This window comes from Ochotona curzoniae, unplaced genomic scaffold, assembly GCF_017591425.1.
Source record: "Ochotona curzoniae isolate NIBS_2020 unplaced genomic scaffold, NIBS_Ocur_1.0 scaffold_4763, whole genome shotgun sequence".
Classification (NCBI taxonomy): Eukaryota; Metazoa; Chordata; class Mammalia; order Lagomorpha; family Ochotonidae; genus Ochotona; species Ochotona curzoniae.
The window spans coordinates 2,457,323-2,480,223 of record NW_024467123.1 but is presented as its reverse complement, the minus strand read 5'-3'; the positions used below and the strand labels follow the sequence as shown (position 1 = coordinate 2,480,223).

General features: G+C 43.9%; 1 protein-coding gene across 4 annotated transcripts in view; it reads right to left on the bottom strand.

Moving 5' to 3' along the window:
- Positions 1–22,901, bottom strand: part of PARG (poly(ADP-ribose) glycohydrolase) — a 114,506-nt gene that overhangs the window by 66,252 nt on the left and 25,353 nt on the right. For all 4 annotated transcript variants that reach the window (XM_040970344.1, XM_040970341.1, XM_040970342.1 and 1 more), the window contains exon 8: positions 882–974. In XM_040970344.1, the coding sequence (XP_040826278.1) occupies positions 882–974 (93 nt within the window). The remainder of the gene's footprint in view (positions 1–881; positions 975–22,901) is intronic.

Here is a 22,901-nt window from a genome sequence, read left to right as displayed (position 1 = left end):
TTCATTATACTGCAGAGTGCTGAGCCGGAAAAACTGACAGTGGTAACTGTGATCCAACGTATGCGACCTATTACCAAGCAACTCGCAAACTTCTGACCTACAGAAACTGTGCGGGCATAGTAGAGTGAGTGCGTTCCGGCAGCTGCCTGCAACACACGATATCCAGTCACAGACTTCGCTTCTGATCCAGTTCCATGTGAGTGTGCCTGGGAAGGCAGTGGAAGATGGCCCAAACGTCTGGGTTCCTGCTACGCGTGGGGAGACTGGGCGTCCAACTCCAGTCTGGTCGAACCCAAGCTCTGGGAGCCATCTGGGGAGTGAACTAGTCAAAGAAAAATCTTCCTCTTGATTCTCTAACTCTGCTTTCACATAAATAAATACATCTTAAAACAATTTTTTTTTTGCTTTAATTTGTTACATATATGGACACAGTTAAGTCATTCCACATGAAATGAAATGCTAGATGCTCTTATTTTTAAAGGTAAAGAATGTACGTTGAACTCATTTGAGATGTATTACTTTGTGAAAGATAAGGAAGCAGTGAGTGGTAACTAAGCCATTTTGAAAATAAAATATTCTAACTCCATTAATATGTTTTGAAATAACAATTACTTTTAAATCAGAATGTTTACACAAAAAGGAAAAAAAGTGTGAGCATTCAAATATCAACAGTGTAAACTGAAGCTCAGAAATTGAATGCTGCATTTTTAATGTTCTTTGGCAGCGTTTTCTTTAGCCTCTAACCTTTTCCATTATATAGCTAAATTACCATACTTGGCAAAATTTGCTCTCACTCCCTCTCTGACCCTGGCCGCAAGAGTTGGAAGAAAATTCAACTGTGAGTCTGCAGTGAGCTGCAGAGGAAGCTTACACACACCGACCTGGGTGCAGATATCTGGCAGACACAGGGCCATTTTGACCATGTCTGGTAGAATGGACTGACACAGATGCTGCGCTTCTGCTTCTTCCAGTACCTGCAAACCGAGAAAACACGTCACGTGCATAATGACCAACAAACAACACTCGGTTTGCAATACAATCATGTTTCTGCTTGTCCTGGATCCCCACAATAAGGTACATTGGCAGCACTACCCCAGGTTTGAAGTACATCAACTAGATGCATCTATACATTTTGAACTTCATGCCCAAAGGTATTAAAATTCACCTCAGTGCTCTACAGAGATTAGGCAACCCAAATAGCAAGGTTCTTTTGTGTTAACACAATTAAATCAAACTGTTACAAGGGCGTACCATACATTCTGCTATCGGTTATGTATCAACCCAACAGGTTCTGGGGACTACCAAGGACCTGTCCAGTAACAACAGCCTCTCAGTTAACGAAGTCACCTTCAGAGCACCTGCTTCCGAGTCTACTGTGTCAAATCAGACCTAGTAGACAGGAAATCGGGTTTTAGGACCCTACCAATATTCCCCATCCAGGCATCCTTGGGAAGTTAAAATTCACAACTCTCAAAATCTGAAACACAACAAAGGGGACATTCATGGTCCACTGCTTTTCTTCTATTTCCCGTAATGATAAGGCTTTAACATATCACCCTGGGCCTTTGACTCCAACTCCTCTCTAAACATCTAAAGGAACACCTGTGATTTAGATACTACATAAAACAGCATGTGTGTGTGTGTGTGTGTGTGTGTGTGTGAATAATCTTGTTATCTCAGTCACACTGTAACCAGAAGAGGTCTCAGCTGTAACCCGGTACAACCTTGCCGGTACAACAGTGAGAAGTAAACTGAGGCCAGGACATTTCCAGATCACCTGGGATGAGAAGGCCGACTACCCACTAAGTGTCGGTCGCCACTCCCCAGGCCTCCCCGCTTCCCTCTGCACCCCCTTGCTCGGAAGGGATGAACGAACCAAACGCCTGCAGATTTTGACTGTCATCAATTCGTTATCTGCAGCTCCACACGCATGTCTGTAACTAGAGAAAGCCACATAGGTCACTCCTTTTCGTTTCAGTTTGGAGGTAAACTTGAATGTGAAGAGTTCTCTTTAAATACAAGCTATGAAATCTAACTTACGCTCACCTGCCTTTTAAAATGAAGACAATGGGAAAAGTGATACTCAGAGAGATATTCGCAGCCAGGGAGTCCGGGATTTATTGAAACGTAAAGTATGTGGAAGATTAAGAGAATGCAAGAGTATTAATTCTGGGGAAAATAAAAAGTTGTATCGGAGGAGAAGCACTCACAGCCCGGATATGATGCTCATATCCCTAATGAAAACACAATACTGACACAACTGAAATATGACGACGACGGTGGGGAATGGGAAGATAGAATCAAGGGTGTTTATGTGTGTGTGGGGATGCTTCCTCTTTATAAGGAGTCTCCGTAAAAACAGATCATGGGCCAGTGTGGTAGAACAGGGGCTAAAGTCCTCACCTTGCACGCCTGGGATCACTTAAGGGTGCCGGTTCGTGTCCCAGCTGCTCCACTTCCCTTCCAGCTCCCTGTCTGTGGCCTGGGAAAACAAAGCCTTGGGACTCTGCACCTGTGGGGGGCCTCGAGGAGGCTCGGGCTCCTGGCTCCGGATCAGCTCAGCTCTGGCCATTGCGGCCACTTGGGGAGTGATCCAGCGGACAGAAGACTTTTCTGTCTCTCCTTCACTCTGTGTCTCTGCCTTTCCAATAAAAATAGATAATTCTTTTTTAAAAAAATCACACTCATATAAAGCATTCTATTTTGTAGATCCATATTGAAGACTTTCATAAAATTCAAAATTTACAAAATATGTAATATTTAAGATATCCAAAACTTTCCTATAATGCAGCATTTTGTTTTCAAAAACTTCTTTTTGAAAAAATTACAGGCTCACAGGACACTGCAAAAATCAAAGAGGTACAGTATGCCTTTCCACTCAATTTCTCTCAATACAGTTTACATAACTGTAAAATACTATTGGCTTCAGGTAGTGATACAAAGGACACCTTTCTATGCCATCTTTTTAAAAAGTATTTATTTCTTTTCATTGGAAAGGCAGATATACAGAGAAGAAAAAAGCATCCAACGGTTCACTTCCCAAGCGGCCGCACCAGAGCTAAGCTGATCCGAAGCCAGGAAGCAGGAGCTTCTTCCAGATCTCCCACATGGGTGCAGGGTCCCAAGACTTTGGGCTATCCTTGGCTGCTTTTCCAAACCACAAGAACGGAGCTAAATAGGAAATGGAGCTGCCAGAATTAGAATCGGGCCCTTATGGGATCCCAGTGTGTGCAAGGTAAGGACTTTAGCTGCTAGGCTACCGTGCTGGGCCCCTTTCTATGCCATCTTATCCCATTTTCATTTGTACAATACCCACCAAGGTAAGCACTGTTCCACGACAAGATCTCCCATTACACGCGTGTGAATATTCACAGCCACCCTCCTTCCTACACCGTTCCTCAGCCCCTAGTAGTCACTAACCTGTTATCCTCTATAATTTTAACTTTCTCTATAAAAGGAACCATAAAGTGCGCCTGTCAGTGCCCTGAATTCGTTTATGTTTTAATTTGAAATGCAGACTTTTACAGAAGGAGAGATAACGAGGAGCCCTTCTATTTGCTGGTTCACTCTCCAAACGGCAGCAATGACAGGTGCCAAGCCAAAACGAAACCAGGAGCCAGCAGCTTTTTCCTGGTCTTGAGTTCAGGAGCCCAAGGACTTGAAGTCATCCTCAGCTGCTTTCCCAGGTCATGATCAGGGAGCTGGGTCCGTGTGAAAGCAGCCAGGACGCACACTGGAGCCCATACGGGACGCCAGTGCTGCAGGCGGAGTATCAACCTGTTATGCCATGGCCCCGGCACCTCAAACTGATTTTTTAAAAAAATGTGGTATATTGTCATTGAGTCCAATTCAAGGTACTCCACACACCGATGGCTCATTCCTCTTCGTTAGTAAGCAGTCTTCCGTGTAATGAACATACTCAGTTTTAGCAATCCACTTACTGAGGGGCAACTGGTTGCTTTTGTTTTTGGCAATTGCTAAGACCACATTTTATTCTCAATCTACCTTAAACCTCTAAAATGACTTCTTGTACAACTACAGCCAAGTAACTTGGAAACATCCACCCTAAGAACCTTTTTTGTTAGCAATTCTGTGAACACACAGAGACACACACCATACACATGCCAGCACACAGGAAAGCAGTCCTAGGATCTAATCTCTTGGTACCGAAGAAATCTGGACTTGCTGCGGGTGTGGCTTAGCGGCTGCTCCAGGCACTCTAGGAAGCGGAGCCGACCGCCCTTTACTGCTGCCCACAGCTGCCAGTTCCGCTGAAGTGTGGAGACGCTGCTTTGCTGGGTCCCTTTCCTGTTTCTATTCACAGGAAGATGCCTTCAGTGTGTCCTCCCCACTCATGAGGACCGCGCTGGACAGTGCCTTCCAATTCCTGAAGACTTAAAGCAGGTGATCTCATGGAAAGGTGAAAACGCCATCACACTTACCATACCACTCTTTGTTCTTTAAGTTCCAAGATCCCTGCTTTTATTATGTTATTCATTTATTTTGCCGGAAGCAATTTTTTTTAGGATAGGTTTTTGGGGATGACAGACTTTCACTGCTCTTCGTTCGTCTGAGAACAGCGTGGTTTTCCCTGCATTCTTGGTTACTACTCTCCCTGAATACAGACTTCCGGGGTGATGGTTCTTTCGGCCCCCATGCTTCCTGAGGGGTAACCTACTGCTCTTAGCCTGGATCTGCCCCTACAGACAACACACCATTTCACTGCTGCTTTCAAGAGCTTTTCTTTGCTTTGAAATATTTATTTACTTCTTTGAGTTAGGAGGGGTGGGTAAACAGATATGTGGTGGGTGAAGGGAGAGGAAGAGAGAAGATGGGGGTGGGGAAGACTTTCCACTATCCAATTCACTCCCCATTCAGCCTCAACAGCAAGCAACGTGCCACGGCGATGCCAGGAGCCTCGTCCAGGTCTCCTGCCGCGGGTTTGCCTTCAGCATTAAGAAGCATAGATTCCTTTAGTTTATCTTATTTGACTTCACTCAGCCTCTTAAATCTGCCAATGTACATCTTTTACCAAACTTTGGAAGTGTCCAGCCACGCCTTCAAGTGTTTTGCTGCTGTTGTGGGTCCAGCTGGTTTTTTTCCTATCCTGGTATTCCAGTGACATGAATAATAAATCTTTTATCATGATCTCACAGATCTCTAAATCATTTTTGTAAGTGATTTTCTTTCTGTTGTTCAGATTAAATGTCATTATCTTTTTCAGTTTTACCAATTATTTTCTGTTCTCATTCTCCATTGAAAACATTCACTGAATTCTTAAAGAAAAATAAGGTATTATACATATTTTTTTCAGTTCTAAAACGTGCTTGGTTACCTAAAGCCTCTACTTCTTTGCTAATACTTTTTTTGTTTCATTTAATTCAATCATGTTTGTAATTGTCCATGGAAATCTTTTTGTGGTGGCTACTTGGAAATGTCACCTAATTCTAACATGCACGCTCTCTCATCTCAGTAGAGATTTTCTCTACTTTGTGCATACTGAGATCTCAGATGGCATCTGAACCTTCTCTGGGGTGGACACAGTGGCCTCGGGGCAAGGGCATGGTTACCATGGGTCAGGAGTCAAAGTGCAGGGGCCCAGGCAGCCTTTACTGGCCTGGTGGAGAAGGGGGGCGATCAGAGCAGGCTCCCCACCAGGCCTCTGCTGATGCTCCCCTGCTATCATGCCCTTCCCAGGGTCCCACAACCCCTAGCTGATCACTCCTCTCCGCCCCATCCCCAGGACTCTTGTGACTGTATTGTCCACGCTGCCAAGTGACTTTTGGGGCAAGGGAAAAGTACCTATCTGGACACTTTGAGTCAAAAGACACTTCCCGTGCAGTGTCTTCACAGACTGACAGCTTGTTCTCCTCCGGGCCTCTGTCCTGACAGATGAGCAGCTGCTGCTACCCTCCTGCGGACGAGCTTCACAGCATCACTTATTTCTCTGATAAAGCGTTACTGCCTCGCAACTAGCCACACTCCAGACCTAAGTCTGGAAACAAACAACAACAACAAGAACAACAACGTCACTTGGAAAACAAGCAACTCAACTACAACGAGTTAGGACGCATAATCCAAAAAGATGACATGACCTAATTAATACCTTCTCATATATTAGTACCGTCACAAAACACTTGGATTTTATATAAAAGCTTACTTATCTGTACAACTTGTTAATCTGTGGAGTTCAAACTGGAATGCAAGGGAGAAATTTTTTAAGATGTAAATCCTTTAGGCACTTAAAAAAAGCAAGCGCTCTTTAAAAATTTCTGTAGCAATTGTTAAAAAAAAAAAAAACAAAAACAAGGACTGCTTACCATGATTGTAAGATAAACATTAGGCTCTGGGATTCCCCCTTCCCCTCCCCGGTGGATTCCTCCACCTTGTTGCTGTATTACATCTCAAATTCAGTCAAGATTCTTTCATTGCAAGCGTATACCAAGCATAGAGTCCAGCATCTTATTGTCCAGGTAAATTCAACGGTTTCTTGGGAATCCTAGAGCCTATGAAACTGTGTCACATAATGCAATGTAATTAATAATTTTAAAAAATATATATATATTAAAAAAGAGTAAGATAAACATTAACCGGGCAAAAAGGAAGCCTACCAATAAAGGCCTGACCCCTTCTGGATAGTGTAGACAATTACACGCATCAAGTGCTTTCCTCCCTGTGTGCCTGGGTACGCACTCAGGTACGTCATTGTTTGATTCTAGCAACACTAACTGTTTATGTATACGTTTAATGCAGCATCGACATAGTAAAGTTATTGTTCCTATTTACTCTTTTAAGGTTATAGCTCAGACCGGGTATTCTGGCAAAGTAGATCAAGCAGCTGCCTGCAATGCCAGCATTCCATATGGACAATAGTTCAAATCCTGGCTGATCTACTTCCAATTCAGCTTCGGACTGCAGTGGAGATTGTCTCGGGTGTTTGAGCTGCTGCATCGCACGAGAGACCCAGAAGAAGCTTGTGGTTCCTGGCTTTGATTGGGCCCAGCTCTGGCCATTGAGGCCAATTGGGAAGCCAACCACTGCATAGGAGAATCTTTCCCTCTCATCCTGATACTACTTTTAACATAATAAACAAACAAACAAACAAATAAATCTTCCAAAAAAAATGTGCAGGTTCCTGACACCATCCCAGCCAAGGGGACCAAAGCAGGTCAGCATGATTCTCAGGAAACTGCATTTGGAAAAAATAAAGATATAGGTCTGCAGTTGATTCAGTTGGATGGTGACAAATATTTGAATGCCTACTACATTCAACACGTGCTAAAAGACGACAGAATAGGAAATGATAACATATGTGGCCAGTGGCTTCGCGAAGCTCAACCAAAAATTCTAAGCTGTCTTTCCAACCCTAATGTGTCAGCTCTAAGCTTAAATGACAGTAGTAGGTGCAACCTCACCACAGCAACCGAAGCAAGCCTTTCTCCTTCGGTAGGAACACAGGAACCAAACCTGCCAAGTCTGATCTAAGTATCTACACAAGCATGACTAGAAAGGAGATTTAAACTATTTTATCTCAATGACAACAAAGTCAGTTTCTATGTTGCTATTAGTCCTTTCAAGTATCATTTCTTATGTAAAGTAATCCACTTGCATTGCAGAAAATTCACATAATCAAAAGAAAGTAAGACGAACCTGTAAACTCACTGCCAAGGCACCCACAGGGCCGGACTTTTGGCCTAGTGGACAAGACACCTAGTGTTAGCGAGTGGTCCATTTTCTAGTTAATGAGGGCCGCAGTGGGCAGTCCTGACGGCTCCTGTGAATCGGTTTGCTGTCACCCACATGGCAGCCCTGTACTGAAACCCCGGCTCTCAGCAAGCACGTAGGGGACGATGCAGCCAACGGGAGCTCTCTCCCTGTCAGCGCCGACGGCCCTTGCCCCAGTCCACGCACTCAAGCATTCACTGCTAACGTTTTGGGATATAACCTTTTAGGTGACTATCCATTTTAAACTTGGCGTCTTGATTCAACTTAGCACAGTGGACACTTTCCCACATAAACAAATATTCTCACAAAAGCAAATGTAAACTCTATATCACCAACTACTTATTTACATAAAAAGTTTAACTTTCATTTCATTTGAAGACAGAGTTTGTTCCCCATCTACTGGTTGACTCTCCCAAACCTTCCAACAACCAGGCCTGGGGCAGGCTGAAGCTAGGAGTCCAAGATTCAAACTCCCAAGTGGTGGGAAGGGAAGCCGCTGCTTGAGCCACCATCATCTGCTATATATTAGACAGAAGCTGTAGGGCAGTCATTAACTGGATAAACTGCTGCCTGCAATGCTGGCATCCCAATGGGTGCCAGTTTAGGGTTCTGGCTGCTCCACTTCCAAACCAGCTCCTTGTTAATACGCTTGGGGAACCGCAGAAGACAGCCCGGTGCTTGGGTCCCTGTTCCGGGCTTCATCCTGCCCAAGCCCCAGCAGCTGTGGCCACTTGGAGAGCTAATCAGTGAATCTTTTTTTTTTTTTTTAAAGATTTATTTTTATTATTTTTTCATTGGAAAGGCGGATACACAGAGAGGAGAGACAGAGAGGAAGATCTTCCGTCCGATGATTCACTCCCCAAGTGAGCGCAACGGGCCGATACTATGCCGATCCGAAGCCAGGAGCCTCTTCCTGGTCTCCCACAGGGTACAGGTTCCCAAAGCTTTGGGCTGTCCTCGACTGCTTTCCCAGGCCACAGGCAGGGAGCTGGAAGGGAAGCAGGGCTGCCGGGATTAGAACCGGCGCCCATATGGGATCCCGGGCGTGCTAGGCGAGGACCTTTAACCACTTGCGCCACCGCGCCGGGCCCTAATCAGTGAATCTTTATTGCCCTCTCTGTAACTCTGCCTTTCAAATAAATAAACTTAAAAAAAAAAAAGGAGAAAAATAAGAAGAAAAAGGAAGCTGTAACATACTTGGAGTAACCCGGAATCAATCCAGGTACTTGGATATGAGATGTGGGAGTCCTGACCTTAAGTGTTATGCCCACTGCCCACTGTAGTTATTTTAAAAACATGTTTTTTACTCTGTTTTTTGCTAACTGAAGAGAGACAGAGAGCAGGCTCCCAGCCACTGGTTCCCTCACTAAAGGCCGGCAATGCCCAGTGCTGCCAGAATGAAGCCGACAGCTGAGAACTCAGCTCTGCTCTCCCACTGAGTGGCAGGAATCTCATTACTGGAACCCATACTGCGGTCTCTCAGCATCACCTAGGCAGGAAGCTGTGACCGGGCGCAAGCATCGAGACTTGAATGCAGGCATTCCTCACACCGGATGTGGCCACCTCAACTGGTGTTTTGGACTGCTAGGCCAAACACCTATCCCATTTTTCACCATTTTTAATAAATATTACTCTACTTATTACAATGCCATAACTTCTTTAATTCTAAAATTTTCCACCACTATAATTACCTCTGACTCATTTCCCTGTCCACACGCCTTGCGGCAGGCACTGACCCTAGCAGGTGAGAGTGCCCCGTTCCACGTTGGAGTACCTAGGCCAGATCCCAGGCTCGTGTTCCTCTGGGTCTCACTGAGGCCGAAGCTGGGAGGAGTGGAGGTGCTGATTCAAGCGTGTGGCTTCTTGCCATGGACATGAGATGGAGACCGCACTCCGCGCTCCTGGTTCTGGTCTCGGCCCTCCTCCAGCTCCTGTGGGCCAGATGGGAGTTCTGTCTCTTTCTTCCTTTCTCTTTTGTCTCTTTTTTCAAACTAGCATCTTTCATGAGGCTTTGATATATAGGCTGTAAAAGTGCCTTTCAGAAAGGCTCGGTCCTTTTATATTCTTACTGGGGCCGTGTAGGAAAGTCTGTGACTCCAGCTCTCTCACACTGCATGTTTTCTTGTTATTTTTGCAATCTGATGGGCTAAAATGACATTTATCATTTCTCTTCATTTTGGTTACTAATACTGTTAAACTTTTTATCCTCATGTATACAAGTCCCTCTTTAAGAAGCATCTTGACTTTCATTAATTTTTAACATGTGAGTGTATTTTTGCCTTGAATACCAGAAATTCAGACACAATTAAAACTTTCCTTGATCATAAACTCCTAATTTCAAACTGCTTCTGAGACGTAAACAAATGTATGTCTCCTTCCCAAACTAAGGGCTTAGTTATACACGCACATAAATATTTAGCTTTTTAAGATACTGTTATTTTTCAGCAACCTGCTTTTTCCTTAACAGTTCTTTCAAGGAATAGAAGTAGAATGTAAGTGCTATATTACTCTACAACACAGATACAGAACAATTTTTGTAAAGACTTCTCACTAGCAGTAATTCTATCATCTGACATGAACAAGCACTGGAGCCATCTTCGCTGCTCCTCCGGGTGTAGCAGCAGGGAGTTGGTGTGGAGTGGGAAAGCCAGTATTTTCATTTCTTTTAACAGAGCTGATGAGTGATACAAAAGGCATATTTTTGGTTATCCAAAAAGCCCCCAGATTGCTTTCCCATACAGGAGTATCACTTTAAAATCTCAAAAAAGTCTGTAAATTTCCATGGCTCTTTCTACCTATATTTGGACTTTTTAACTTTATCCTTTCTAATGCCTTGTACTAAAAAGTATCTTAGTCTAGTTTTAACTGGTATTTCTCTAATGACAAATAATAATCACCTTTAATGTGCTTACTGGTCATGTGCAAACTTTCCTATGTGGAACATTCCTACAATTGTTTGCTGATTTTCAACATGGTTGTATGTGTATTTTTTATGTACTCAAACATAACTACTTTGTCACATAACATTTGGCAAATATTTTCCTTTTCCATTTTGCCTATTCATCTTTGTAGTGATGTAAGTACTTATGATTTTTTCTATAGAGTTACTATATGTTCTGTATACTAAGACATCTAATTTTTTTTCTTTAAAAATATTCATTTATTTTGTTGGAAAGGCAGATATACAGAGAAGAGGAGAGACAGAGAGGAAGATCTGTCCGATTGTTCACTTCCCAAGTGGCTGCAATGGCCAGAGCTGAGCCAATCTGAAGCCAGGAGCCAGGAGCCTCCTTCAGGTCTCCCATGTGGGTATAGGGTCCCAAGGCTTTGGGCCGTCCTCGACTGCTTTCCCAGGCCACAAGCAGGGAACTGGATGGGAAGCACAGCTGCCGGGATTAGAACCAGTGCCCATATGGGATCCTGGCGTGTTCAAAGCGAGGACTTTAGCCTCTAGGCCATCATGTCGGTCCCCCGCCAAAATATTTTTTTAAATTTATTTTCAGCGGCATAGTGCTAGGTTTCCACCTGTAACCGTTATGGGACCCTGTGTGCCTGGGAAAGCAGTGTTGGATGGCCAAAGTCCTTGGGCTGCTGCATCCACGTGGCAGGCTGGAAGAAGCTTCAGGCTCCTGCCTTCCATCCACCCCAACTGTGACCACTGCGGCCACCTGGGGAGTGAATCAGATGGAAGACGTCTCTGTAACCGTCTTTCAAGTAAAAAATAAACCTTTTTGGGGCCCAGCGCGGTGGCGCAAGTGGTTAAAGTCCTCGCCTTGCACGCCCGGGATCCCATATGGGTGCCGGTTCTATCCCGGCAGCCCCGCTTCCCATCCAGCTCCCTGCCTGTGGCCCGGGAAAGCAGTCAAGGACGGCCCAAAGCCTTGGGACCCTGCACCTGCGCGGGAGACCCAGAAGAGGCTCCTGTCTTTGGATCGGCATAGCATCGGCCGTTGCGCTCACTTGGGGAGTGAATCATTGGACGGAAGATCTTCCTCTCTGTCTCTCCTCTCTGTATATCTGCCCTTCCAATAAAAAAAAATAATAATAAAAATAAATCTTTAAAAAAAAATAAACCTTTTTAAAAAATTATTTTCATTTCACTTGAAAGGCAGAGAGATAGTGGAACAGAATAATATTTTCCATGTGCTGTGTCACTCCCCAAATGCCTGCATGAGTCAGGAATCAGAGAAGCCAAGGAGGGGCCCAAACATTTGGCCATCTCCTGTGTACATCAGCAGGAAGCAAAGGAGCCGGGACTTGAGCTAGCTAAATACCCTTATTCATTTTAGCAATTGTTTCCGGAATCACCCAATTTTTTCCTACATAAGCAAATATGACAACTACAGATAGGCACAGTTTTACTTCTTCCTTTCAGATTTCATATTTAACTTCTGAGTATACTGCTACAAACAGTACAGGGGGCAGGTGCCTTTATTCTCCTCCAGTCCTTGTGGGATATACACGGTATTTTATATTCCAGTACAATTTCAGCCAGGGTTTTATTGCAGCTACCCTCTGGCAGGCTGAGAAATTCCCTTCTAGTGCTAGCTTGGTAACAATTCTGGATTGTGAATGGGTGCCAAGTTCCAGCAACTTCTATTCTGCACCTATTGAAACAATCGTATGGCTTTTCAAATATGAAACTAATCTTGCATTTCTGGGCTAAGTCTCACTTGATGATGTTGTATTGGTTAATACATATTTACATATTGTTGGGCCCCACTGTCTGATGTTGTATAACAGTCTATCATACAGCAGCAACAGAAGCAGGTTGACTTTATAAATGTCTTGGGTATCATGCCCATCCATCCATCTTCTCAGAGTTTCCATAAAACTCGTGTTATGCCTTTTAAAAAACATTTAAAATGGTTGATCAATTAAAAAAAAATCTGGGCCCACAAAAGGAAGCATCTTTGATTGGGCATATTTCACTGACAATACTTGTAAGTTGTGCAGTTAAAACATTCTCCTCGCCTTTGTTATGCTTGTTTTTACTATCTTGGATAAATCTCCAAAACGTGGATTCTTTCCCAGTTGTGGCTTTATCTACCTGTCACTTATGTGCACTTACTGCGCTACCTGCAGCTCGGTCCTGTACACCACTTCTCGGGAACACTCAGGCTACTGGATGGAGGAGCTCTGCCCGCTGCTCAGGCGGAATGCAGCCTGCTTCCAGGCTCATCACACGCGTTCTGATGACCAATCACAACCTCTTTGAACCTGTTTTCTCACCCATAAAATGAAAATTTCTGTCTTGATGTGGTCAAAATTAGAACTGTTTTAATAAAGAAGAGTTGTTGTTACTATGCTGCTGTGGCATGATCTTCACCCTCTGCCTTCTATTTTATTGCCATTAATCCACTAATTATGCTTCAAGTCTAGGCTCACATCTCGCTTGAAGCTTTCCTTAATGTAACTAATTGTTCCTTCCTTTCTGCGGCCAGGTAAGTAGGCCTTACTGGAGCACCTCCCACAGTCTCTAGCTCTCTCTTCTTCAACAGCCTTACAATCACCATTACACAGGTTTCTCTTCTATCATTTGTGAAACACTGTTCATGCATGAACTGAGTTTTAAACATTTTCTGTACCTAGTACCCAGCACAGTGCTGTATTCATTAGTATTTGAACAGTAAAGAGATGGTGAACATTTTAAATGACATTTTATCCTGAAAACATGGCTGCAAAATAGAACAGGTAAGGGCATCTTGAGAAACTGCAGCTTGAAGAATGGAGAGCAACTTTCCCACGTTCATCAGCTTGGTGGCTGACACCAGGACTGGATGCCAGGTTCTGAAGGATAGTCATCTTACCTATTTAAAAAAAAAAATTCATTGACTTCTTGAAGAGACGTTGAGAGTGAGACTGAGACAAAGGGACCCACTTATGGGTCCGCTTCCCAATTATCTGTAATGGTTCAGCCTAGGGGCCACGGCTGAGAGCTGGGAACCCCCATCTAGGTTTCCCACCTTCATGGTAGAGCTCAACGAAGCTGTCCCTGTTACCTCCCACAGTCCACATTAGCAGGAAGCTGGGGTCAGGAGAAGCAGGGAAACATCCAAACTAGGTGGACATCTTAATAGTTAACAAAAGGCCAACCCAAGGAAGAGTATTTTGGAAAGGAGACACCAGCCAAGAAACTGGAAGGCTGCAGTTCCAGGTCCAGATCTGTACTTACTTTCTGTAGTCACACTGAAAAACCCCTATGTTCTTTATTTCCTCATCCGCAACAAGGATCATTCCACTATAACCCTGTTTAACTTACAGGCACAAAAGCTCAGATAACAGTGTTTTATGAATTCTAAAGCTCCATATACAATAGCACAGTACTAGGAGCTAATGGGCCAGTAATTCACGGCCTCCCCTTCGTCACCCCCACGGTAATTAACCGCCAAGTGCTCGGGATGGATCCAGCAGGTCCTTACACACTCGCTACCTCTTAATCACTACCCAGCTACTTTTCCTCAGCCCCCCAACCAGTCTCACTAGATTACTACAATAACCTAACTGCCACCCTGCTGCTAGTTCACCTCCAGTTTCTGCTCAAGTACAAGGGTGGTGGGTCCCTCCTCCACCGGAAAGCTTTCAGTGGCTTTTTGCTCCATTCTCAATACAGTACGAACTCCTTGAACTCAAAGGCAGGCTATCTCGCACTGGATACTTAGCTTAAGCGAGCAGAATGCCTTCGATGCACGTCACGTGATAGCCAACTCAACAGTTCTCTCTTCTACGACACCTACCTGTGCTTCCACACTGTGACCTATCCAATGGACAAACCTTCCCTCCACAGACAGCCCTGACGCTGGCCTACCCTTTCAATACCCTGCTCAAAGAACAGTTCGGCTTAACATCTATTCAAACTTCCTCTTAAACTGGAAGTTAACTCTTCCTCTTGTAAATCATCAGCACTTCCCCTCCCCCCCAAACAAGACTTACTGCTTTACACTGGAGTTATTAGGGACAGGCTTTCTAGCCCTTACTAGAAGATGTGTGATTGAGACACCATGTCTAGAATATTGACGTTCATATGTAACTGTATAACATAAACAGTTCTTAAATTGATTGGCACTTTCTAACAGAGGTAACTGATTTTTCAAAGCCTGTCTTCCTCCTCTCCATTGTCTTCCAGAATTTCTATAGCTTAGCAAAGATCACCATTCCTTGAAAAGGTTAATTAAACTATATATAGACTCGGCTTTTTATGCTACACCGTAAGCTTACTGCAGCTTCCTCTAAGCTTTTCTAAGTTGGAGAGATAGGTTCATTTTTAAAAGTCAAAAGAAATAATATGATGAAGGTCTTTCAGATTCACCTATTGTTCAAGCATGTTTTACGGTACAAAAGAATTAGAGGGGGAAAAAAAGGAAAGTTACAAAACGAGCCATAAATTACGTAAGAATAAAAATCAACTAGAGAAAATGAATGTTTATAACATTTCTCTGGGCATGAGGCAGGTTGACACTCTGAACAGAAGAGTATGACAGCTTACAAGAAAACAGACTCCCTCATTCCCCTTAATTTCTGAAGGCTCATGAAAGCCTGACAGGCCGGCCACGGGGTGATCTCTCACGTGTATCACCCATGACAATCATGACTTCAATAGAAATGTTCTTCAAATTTTAATAACATCCAGCTGGCTTTCAGGAAATAACCAATCGGATATATATATATATATATATATATATATTATATATATATATATATATATATTTGTATTTTAAGAAGGCATATTTCACATATTAACAGGAAAGTAATCCGTGGGCTTAAATAAGCCTGTTTAAAAATTTTATTTCATGGCATCAAAGGCAGCACTAAATGCATGTGGTGACAAAGGGGAAGGAGCCGTCCAAGAGCAAATGCTCCAGGGCCCACAGTGGTGACCCGGGCAGAGGACAGGCTCAAAGTCACCCACCCCGTTCCTTTCCACTTCTGCCGCCTGCTTTTGGTTTTTCTTCAAACAGCTATGAAGAGCTTTTTCCCCATGAAGTTTCAAAGTGCTATGACTCAAATGGAGGAAATGCCTAAAAAACTCCCACTTCGTATAAGCATTTCAAATGATCGGTTCTAAAGGAAGATACGTGACGGTCTTGAAGGTACGTGTCCTCTAACTTAGCCTGGACACAGTCTGCAGTAGTCCTGTACCAGTCGGGCATTTACTGTGCACTGGTTCAATCTTCCACAAGCACTGTTGTTTCCGCCCCATCAGTGGCTGATGCCAGGGGTGAAGGAGGACGCCACAGATGAGCTGTCACCCCAGGAGGCAAGCAGCTGGGCCTGAGAGCCACAGGCTTGGCTGCACGGGGTGACAACTTCACCACCATGTACTCCTAATTCTAAATAATTAACAACTCGCTTGGGAACACAAAACAGTTTCGGGAGGACGTCATCATCTAGTTGTGAAGCAAGCTATGTTTCTAATAAAAAACAGTCACACTATTTCATATGTAAATGTCATTAAATCAAATACGCAGAATAGAGCTGCCTAGTTTGTGAAACAAGAAGGAACCTTCAGCCAGTATTCACAATCGCTATCTTTTTCATGCTAATAATAAAATGCACAGGACACTATTACATCAGAAGGGATAAAATACCAAAGCAAAGCTTCGTTACCCTCTGTCTGAGAATCTGCTTCTCAATACCGTTAAAGCAAATAATTATTCCTAAAGAAACAATCCCCACACTGGCACAGGATGCTCTGATGGGTCTTTCCCATCTCTCACTTCTATTACTGTAACACGACACAGCCGTACCCATCAATCACTCCTGCAAGTGCCACCAAACCACAGTGCCATTACACACAAGCTGACAGATATTTTCAATACCGTGTAGGCACACCTGTATCCATCTCCTGGAGACAGGCCATCAAGTGCAACACAACAAGACTTCAGAGAAACAGCTAATGGTAATGTATATGCTTTCTAGTTTTAGAAGCAAAATGGATCTATTTCTCCAACAAACAAAGGTGAGCATGGACTGCAACTGGCTACCTTACTTTTATTCTTTGAAATAACAAGGCTTGTTGAGCTATGAGAAGTACTTTGAGATTTTTTTTCTTTTGATTTTAAAGAGAGGTTCAATGATAGCTTATCATGCTCACATGAACAGTAAAAAGAATTTGTCACACAAATCAAGTAATGTGCATACCGCATTTGACAGCATTTAATTAATGCTTTCCTTAAATTATCTGCGATGAATTAATAATAACTACAATAACTGAAAGCTTCATCCTTATATGCTGAAACAAACCTAATTTCCCAAAGGGTTCGAGGGAAATCCCTGGCAGCAGGTTCTCTGGAGGAAAAAATAAAAATACAAATGCACTAGTATTAAACACTAACAAATTAAAATGCATTTTAAAGACTTCCTTTTGAAATAATTTTGGTTTCAGAGACCAGGTAGGACTGGAAAGCATGCGAGGACTGGAATGGCATTCAACTATGCTAAATAAAACAGATGAAAAGCTCAGGCTCAGTTTATCATCTGGGACATTCATTCTTTCTGAGAATTAAAGAGGTAAGTGGGCCCCCTGCAGCCAGGAGTTGCTAAGCTTGGGAATCCAAGGGTGAACAGTTCAATAGGTCTCTTCTACTTAACTTCTATGTTGCTGCTGAGTGCAAACACACAGGAGTACTGAACACTCAGTTTGTCTGGGACACCGGATTCAGCTGTGAGGAATAAACTCCAGGGTGAATCATGCAAGGAATCTGCTTTCTAGAAAGTTACACTTTCGTATGGAAAAGGATGCTACATACCAACGAAAGGACTATGTGCCTCACCTTTTCTTTCAGTTGGCAATTCCAGGTGGTCAACTGCCAGCTTGTACAAAAAACTCCTCAAGATCCACACTTCTGGGCATGGTGGCGTGGCCTAGTAGCTAAAGTCCTCACCTTGAACGTGCAGGGATCCCTATGGGCGCCGGTTCTAATCCCGGCAGCTCCACTTCCCTTCCAGCTCCCTACTTGTGGCCTGGGAAAGCAGTCGAGGACAGCCCAAAGCCTTGGGACCTGCACCTGTGTAGGAGACCCAGAAGAAGTTCCTGGCTCCTGGCTTCGGAATGGCATAGCATCGGCCGTTGCGCTCACGTGGAGAGTGAATCATTGGACGGAAGATCTTCCTCTCTGTCTCTCCTCCTCTCTGTATATCTGACTTTCCAATAAATAAATAAATAAATCTTTAAAAAAAAAGATCCACACTTCTGCGTACTGGACTCATCTCTGCCTATACTTAGCCACGTTCAAGAAATACTGACTGACCATAGCCACATCTGGGACAATGAGATGCCTGGGTGAAGTCCTTCAGGCTGACGGACACAGTACTCAGGAGACAGAGCACATCTGTGCAGAAAGGGCAAGGATGAACCCAGGTACCCCCCTGAGAGCACACAGAGGAGCTTCTGGCTGAGGAGGCAGAAGAGTAGCCAGGGAAAACAAAGCCTGCGAGGAGGAGGGGGGTGGATTAAGAGCAAGCAAGTGACATGACGGAGAATCACAGGCAATTCAGAGTCATCAGAACACCAGGTCTGGAGGATAAACATGGCATCAAATGCATGCCAGAGCGATGGGCAGGGGTAAGGTCATGGGATGCCGTAAATATTCCCCACTGGAGCTCAGAGCAGATGAGGTGTCACAGAAGGTTCTAAGATGTTTCAGAGGGTGCAGCGTGGGTGAGCAGCTTGTGAAGGATGGGCTGGAAGGAACCTGCACTGTGCAGCAGGGGTCAACGGGACGAGCCCGAGTCATAACGATGGTATGGGTGAGACCGTGGCACCAGAAACAGGGACATGACTCAGGCGTGGTCAGGAGGTAACTTTAGAGTACTCTACTGCAGAGGGAAGGAAGGGCCAACTAGCAGGAAGTGGAGACTAACTCAGAATAAGGCAGCTAAGCCTGAGGGAATGAATGGATGAGACCCACTCACAGAGCACGCAGTAAGAATGATCTCATGGGGCTGGCAGCTGTGGCACGGGGGTCAAACCTCCATCTGCTATATACTGAATGCTCATTGGCTCCAGATCTGGCTCCTCCGTTTCTCATCCAGCTCCCTGCCAATGCACCTGGGCAAGCACTGCAACATGACCCGAGTGTTGGGGCCCATACACCTCGGTGGGAGAGGCAGAGGAAGCACCTGGCTTCAGCCTGGTCTAGCCCTGACTGATGTGTTCATTTGGGAAGATGGAAGTCTGCTCACTGCTTCTCTTCTTCTCTCCATATTCCACTTTTCAAATAAATTTCAAAAAGACCTTTAAAAAGAATGGACACAGCACAAGTGTAAAGGATTTACTGGGTATCCAATAAGTCCATCAAGCTTTTTTTTTTTAAGATTTTTTTTTTTTTTTATTGGAAAGGCAGATATACAGAGAGGAGAGACAGAGAGGAAGATCTTCCGTCCAATGATTCACTCCCTAAGTGAGCGCAACGGCCGATACTATGCCGATCCAAAGCCAGGAGCCTCTTCCAGGTCTCCCACGCGGGTGCAGGGTCCCAAAGCCTTTGGGCCGTCCTCGACTGCTTTCCCGGGCCACAGGCAGGGAGCTGGAAGGGAAGCGGGGCTGCCGGGATAGAACCGGCACCCATATGGGATCCCAGGCATGCAAAGCGAGGACCTTAACCACTGCGCCACCGTGCTGGGTCCAGTCCATCAAGCTTTCATAAGCTGACACAAACAACTAATGACAAAGACCTAAGGGTCGCCATCAGTAAGTGGAATTTAAAGCTCTTGGGTACTAAGGGATATAACAAAGAAAATCACAAACTATACAGGCAGAAATATGGAGGATGATGAAAAAGTCCATTACGGGACGTCAGGGGATAATGATGTGTCAATGTGGGTTAACCAGTTTTAACAAATATACCACTCTGGTAGGGGGTACTGATACTGAAGGTGGCTATGGGTGTGTGGGGCACAGAGGGTATAGCAGAAATGTTTGTAACTTGGGTTCTTTTTGCTATGAACCAAGAACTCTTCTAAGGAATAGAATCTTCCCAAAAAGTCACTTATGAAAGTGACTGGCTTGGTGAACCCTGCAAGCCAACCAGGTGTTAGCCAGGATCAGAGAAAAGAGGGCTGAGGTCAGACAGGCCACAGACAAACATGTATCCTAGCGTACAATTTTGTTTGAAACAGTTGAGGAGTGAAATAAGGGTAGCTCTTCCTGTGAGTTAACAAGAATGAAGAACGCTAAATGAAGGAAGTGAAAGAATTTCTATTTTAAATAACCTGACTGTTCTGCTCCCGACTTAGCTTCCCAAGGCACCTGGGAGAGCAGTGGGACATGGCCCATGTTGCTTGTGTCCCCGCTGCCTAAGGCGAGGTCTGACAGGCGCTCCTGGCAATGGCATCAAGACCTGAGCCCCTGCCACCACAAAGGAGGCCTCGCCTGAGTTCCTAGCACCTGGCTTCACATGCCTCAGCCGTGGTTGATGCAGCATTTGGAAAGTGAACCAGAGAACAGAAGACCTCCATTTTGTCTGTTTCCAAAAAATAAAAATAAATATTCAAAAAAAATCAAGATTTATATATAAAAACAGAAAAAAATAAAAGAAAAAAAAAGACTATAAAAAATGTGGTCTTCGTGGCTTCAGTCCTCAGGCACCAAGTGCCTAGCCCTCCAGAGGATTTGCCTAAGAGCCTTTTCTTTCTTCTTTTGAAATTCAAAGCTTTGAACTTGGCAGACCTCTGCAAGCTTTCAACTTTTCCTACCCATTTCCCTCCGACCTAATGCCTGGGCAGTACATCTAAACCGATCTAGCCTCTTCGCTGGGTACTATGTCAAGGACCAACTGTGACAACTCACATCTCAACCCACAAATGAAAAAATTACATGCCATTTAGTTACCTCAACTCTGTGAGCCTCGATTTTTGGTTTTTCATTTCTATAAGGGATATATTAATATTCTCTCCCTACTGGAGTGGATCTGAGAATGAAATGAAAGTATGCTTCTTACACTGTAAGGTACACAATAAAACTCGCAATAATAAGCAGCACCGCAGATAACCAAACAGGATGTTCCAGCGAACACAGAGCAGACATCCACGAGGGGAATCTTGCAGCAGAGCTGTGGTGGCTTGGCACCTAAGTGGCAGGCACAGAGGAAAGGAAGGAGCCTACCCCAGGAAGGAGGCTGCCCATGGCTGCTGCCCCCAGTGGGCTGCGACAGTCAGCACTTTCAGGCCTCACTCTCCAGTTCAGGATCCCACTTGCTTAGCCTGGAGCTGGGCTTCTCAGGGCTGAGGCAGATGAGACCCAAGCAAGCATGACCTCAATTCACACACTTCACTGTGGAGTTCACCTGAAAATAATCTTTATTTCTCTGTTGGAAATGTTCTTATGCAGAAGGTATATTTTTATGGTGTTTTCCATGTAACTAAACCACACGTATGGCAACAGGGTGTAATGCCATTAAGCTGACAAAACTCAATACAACACACTGTAAAGCATGATGATGTAGCCAGCTTGCAGTCTGACAGCCTTAAGTTGTTTCATCACCACTTGTCAGCAATGAGCAATGTGGCAGTAACTCAGGGTTAACTGCTGTGTCTTGCCAGTACCAATCCTAAGAGAAAGCTCCACTGACTGGCCGAGTCCTTGGACAGCCATGGTTCTTCCTACAGAAGATGGGGATGGACCATGGCACCATACCACAATGTAAAAATGAAATGCATCCCCTCATATCTGCCCCCAATCCCGAAGCCACCCTGAGGCTAGTAAGAGACACAAATACAGGGAAATTAAAACATGGAGTTACTACCACTGCTCACATAGAGATGCCTGCATAATGAAATCAACCATTTTAAAGATCTAGTTTCTCTCGATATTTGAAACAAATGAATAAATAGAAGCGTATAGCTATAGGTCTGAATGTACTGGCTTTATTTCATTATTAGAACATAGGATGAATGAACTCTGCTGAACAGATTTCTACTTTTCAGATTCAATGACTTCGAACAACTTTGACCTCTCATAAATAAATATAATCCAGGCAGTGCTTCATAAACACAAACAACTAAGTTCGCCAGTGACCTCATGCATGGAGGGTTCAACTAGTTGCAATGAAGCTTTCACAGTAACTCAGCAAGTGTACTATGGCAAGCAGCCTCCTCATGGCAGCCATCTGTCCTACCAGGAAGGCGCTATTTAAAAGGAATCCTTAATATGCAAAAGAACATATTAATCAAATCACGGGGGAAGTTCACATATTTCATACAAATCTACAAGTAACAATTCAACTGCTTTAATATTTTAGTGACTCTCATTAGCTCCCTTTGGCTCCCACCGTTCTCATGAACTAGGCGGAGCTGTAAAGGCAGGCAGCCTTTATTGATTCCAGGGACTATGACTCACCAAGGGAAGGAGTCCAGAAAGGCTAAATTTCCACTGGACTCACGATCAGAGGTTCGAAGGCTAGAGAGATAAAGACATTAGACGTAATCCTGTGAATCATTCGAAGCCGCTTTCATTTGATTAGGGATTTGCTACAGGCTCTTTATGTCAAGTCTAACAAGGACACTCTTGAATTTTTTAGGCTTGGAAGAAAGATCCGGAAAATGGATTATCTCTGAAGAATTCTAAAGCAGATGCTGAGGAGTAATGTGCTTCTATACATTGTGGAACTTCTTTCTACGCTAGCAAAATTCAAAAGGCATGAAGGCCCCAATCCTTACCAGTGACTAGAGAAAGAATCCATCCTACTTCGAAACAGTAGTCTCAGGACACTATTACTATTTCAGCTCAGTTTTCCCCAAATTGTTCTAAAGAACACTGACATTCATAAAAACGTTTTTAGAAATTTCAGGGGGCCTAAAGGGAGCTATGAGGCATGGAGAGAGAGAAAAAAAAATTTTTTTTTTGTTTTTGTGTTGTATGCTATTTACAAATGGCTGATCTAATACCTTGATTTTTGTCTAGTATTCCCAACTTATTACATTTTAACTTTTTCTAACATAATACAGATGTAAATCAAAACTTAATTTCTTTTAGCAATTACTCTCCGTGAGATGACTTCTTCAGTAATTTAATAGAAGTTGTTGTTGTTGAGTTTCAACTGATGTGTTGTCACTACGTCTTGATTTTGAAAGATTTTCATGTCACATCAATTCAAAAATGTTGTTAGGTGAGCCCAGGTGTAATATAGTACATGTCTCAATTCTGGAGACAATGAATTATGTTGGACCTGTTTCTA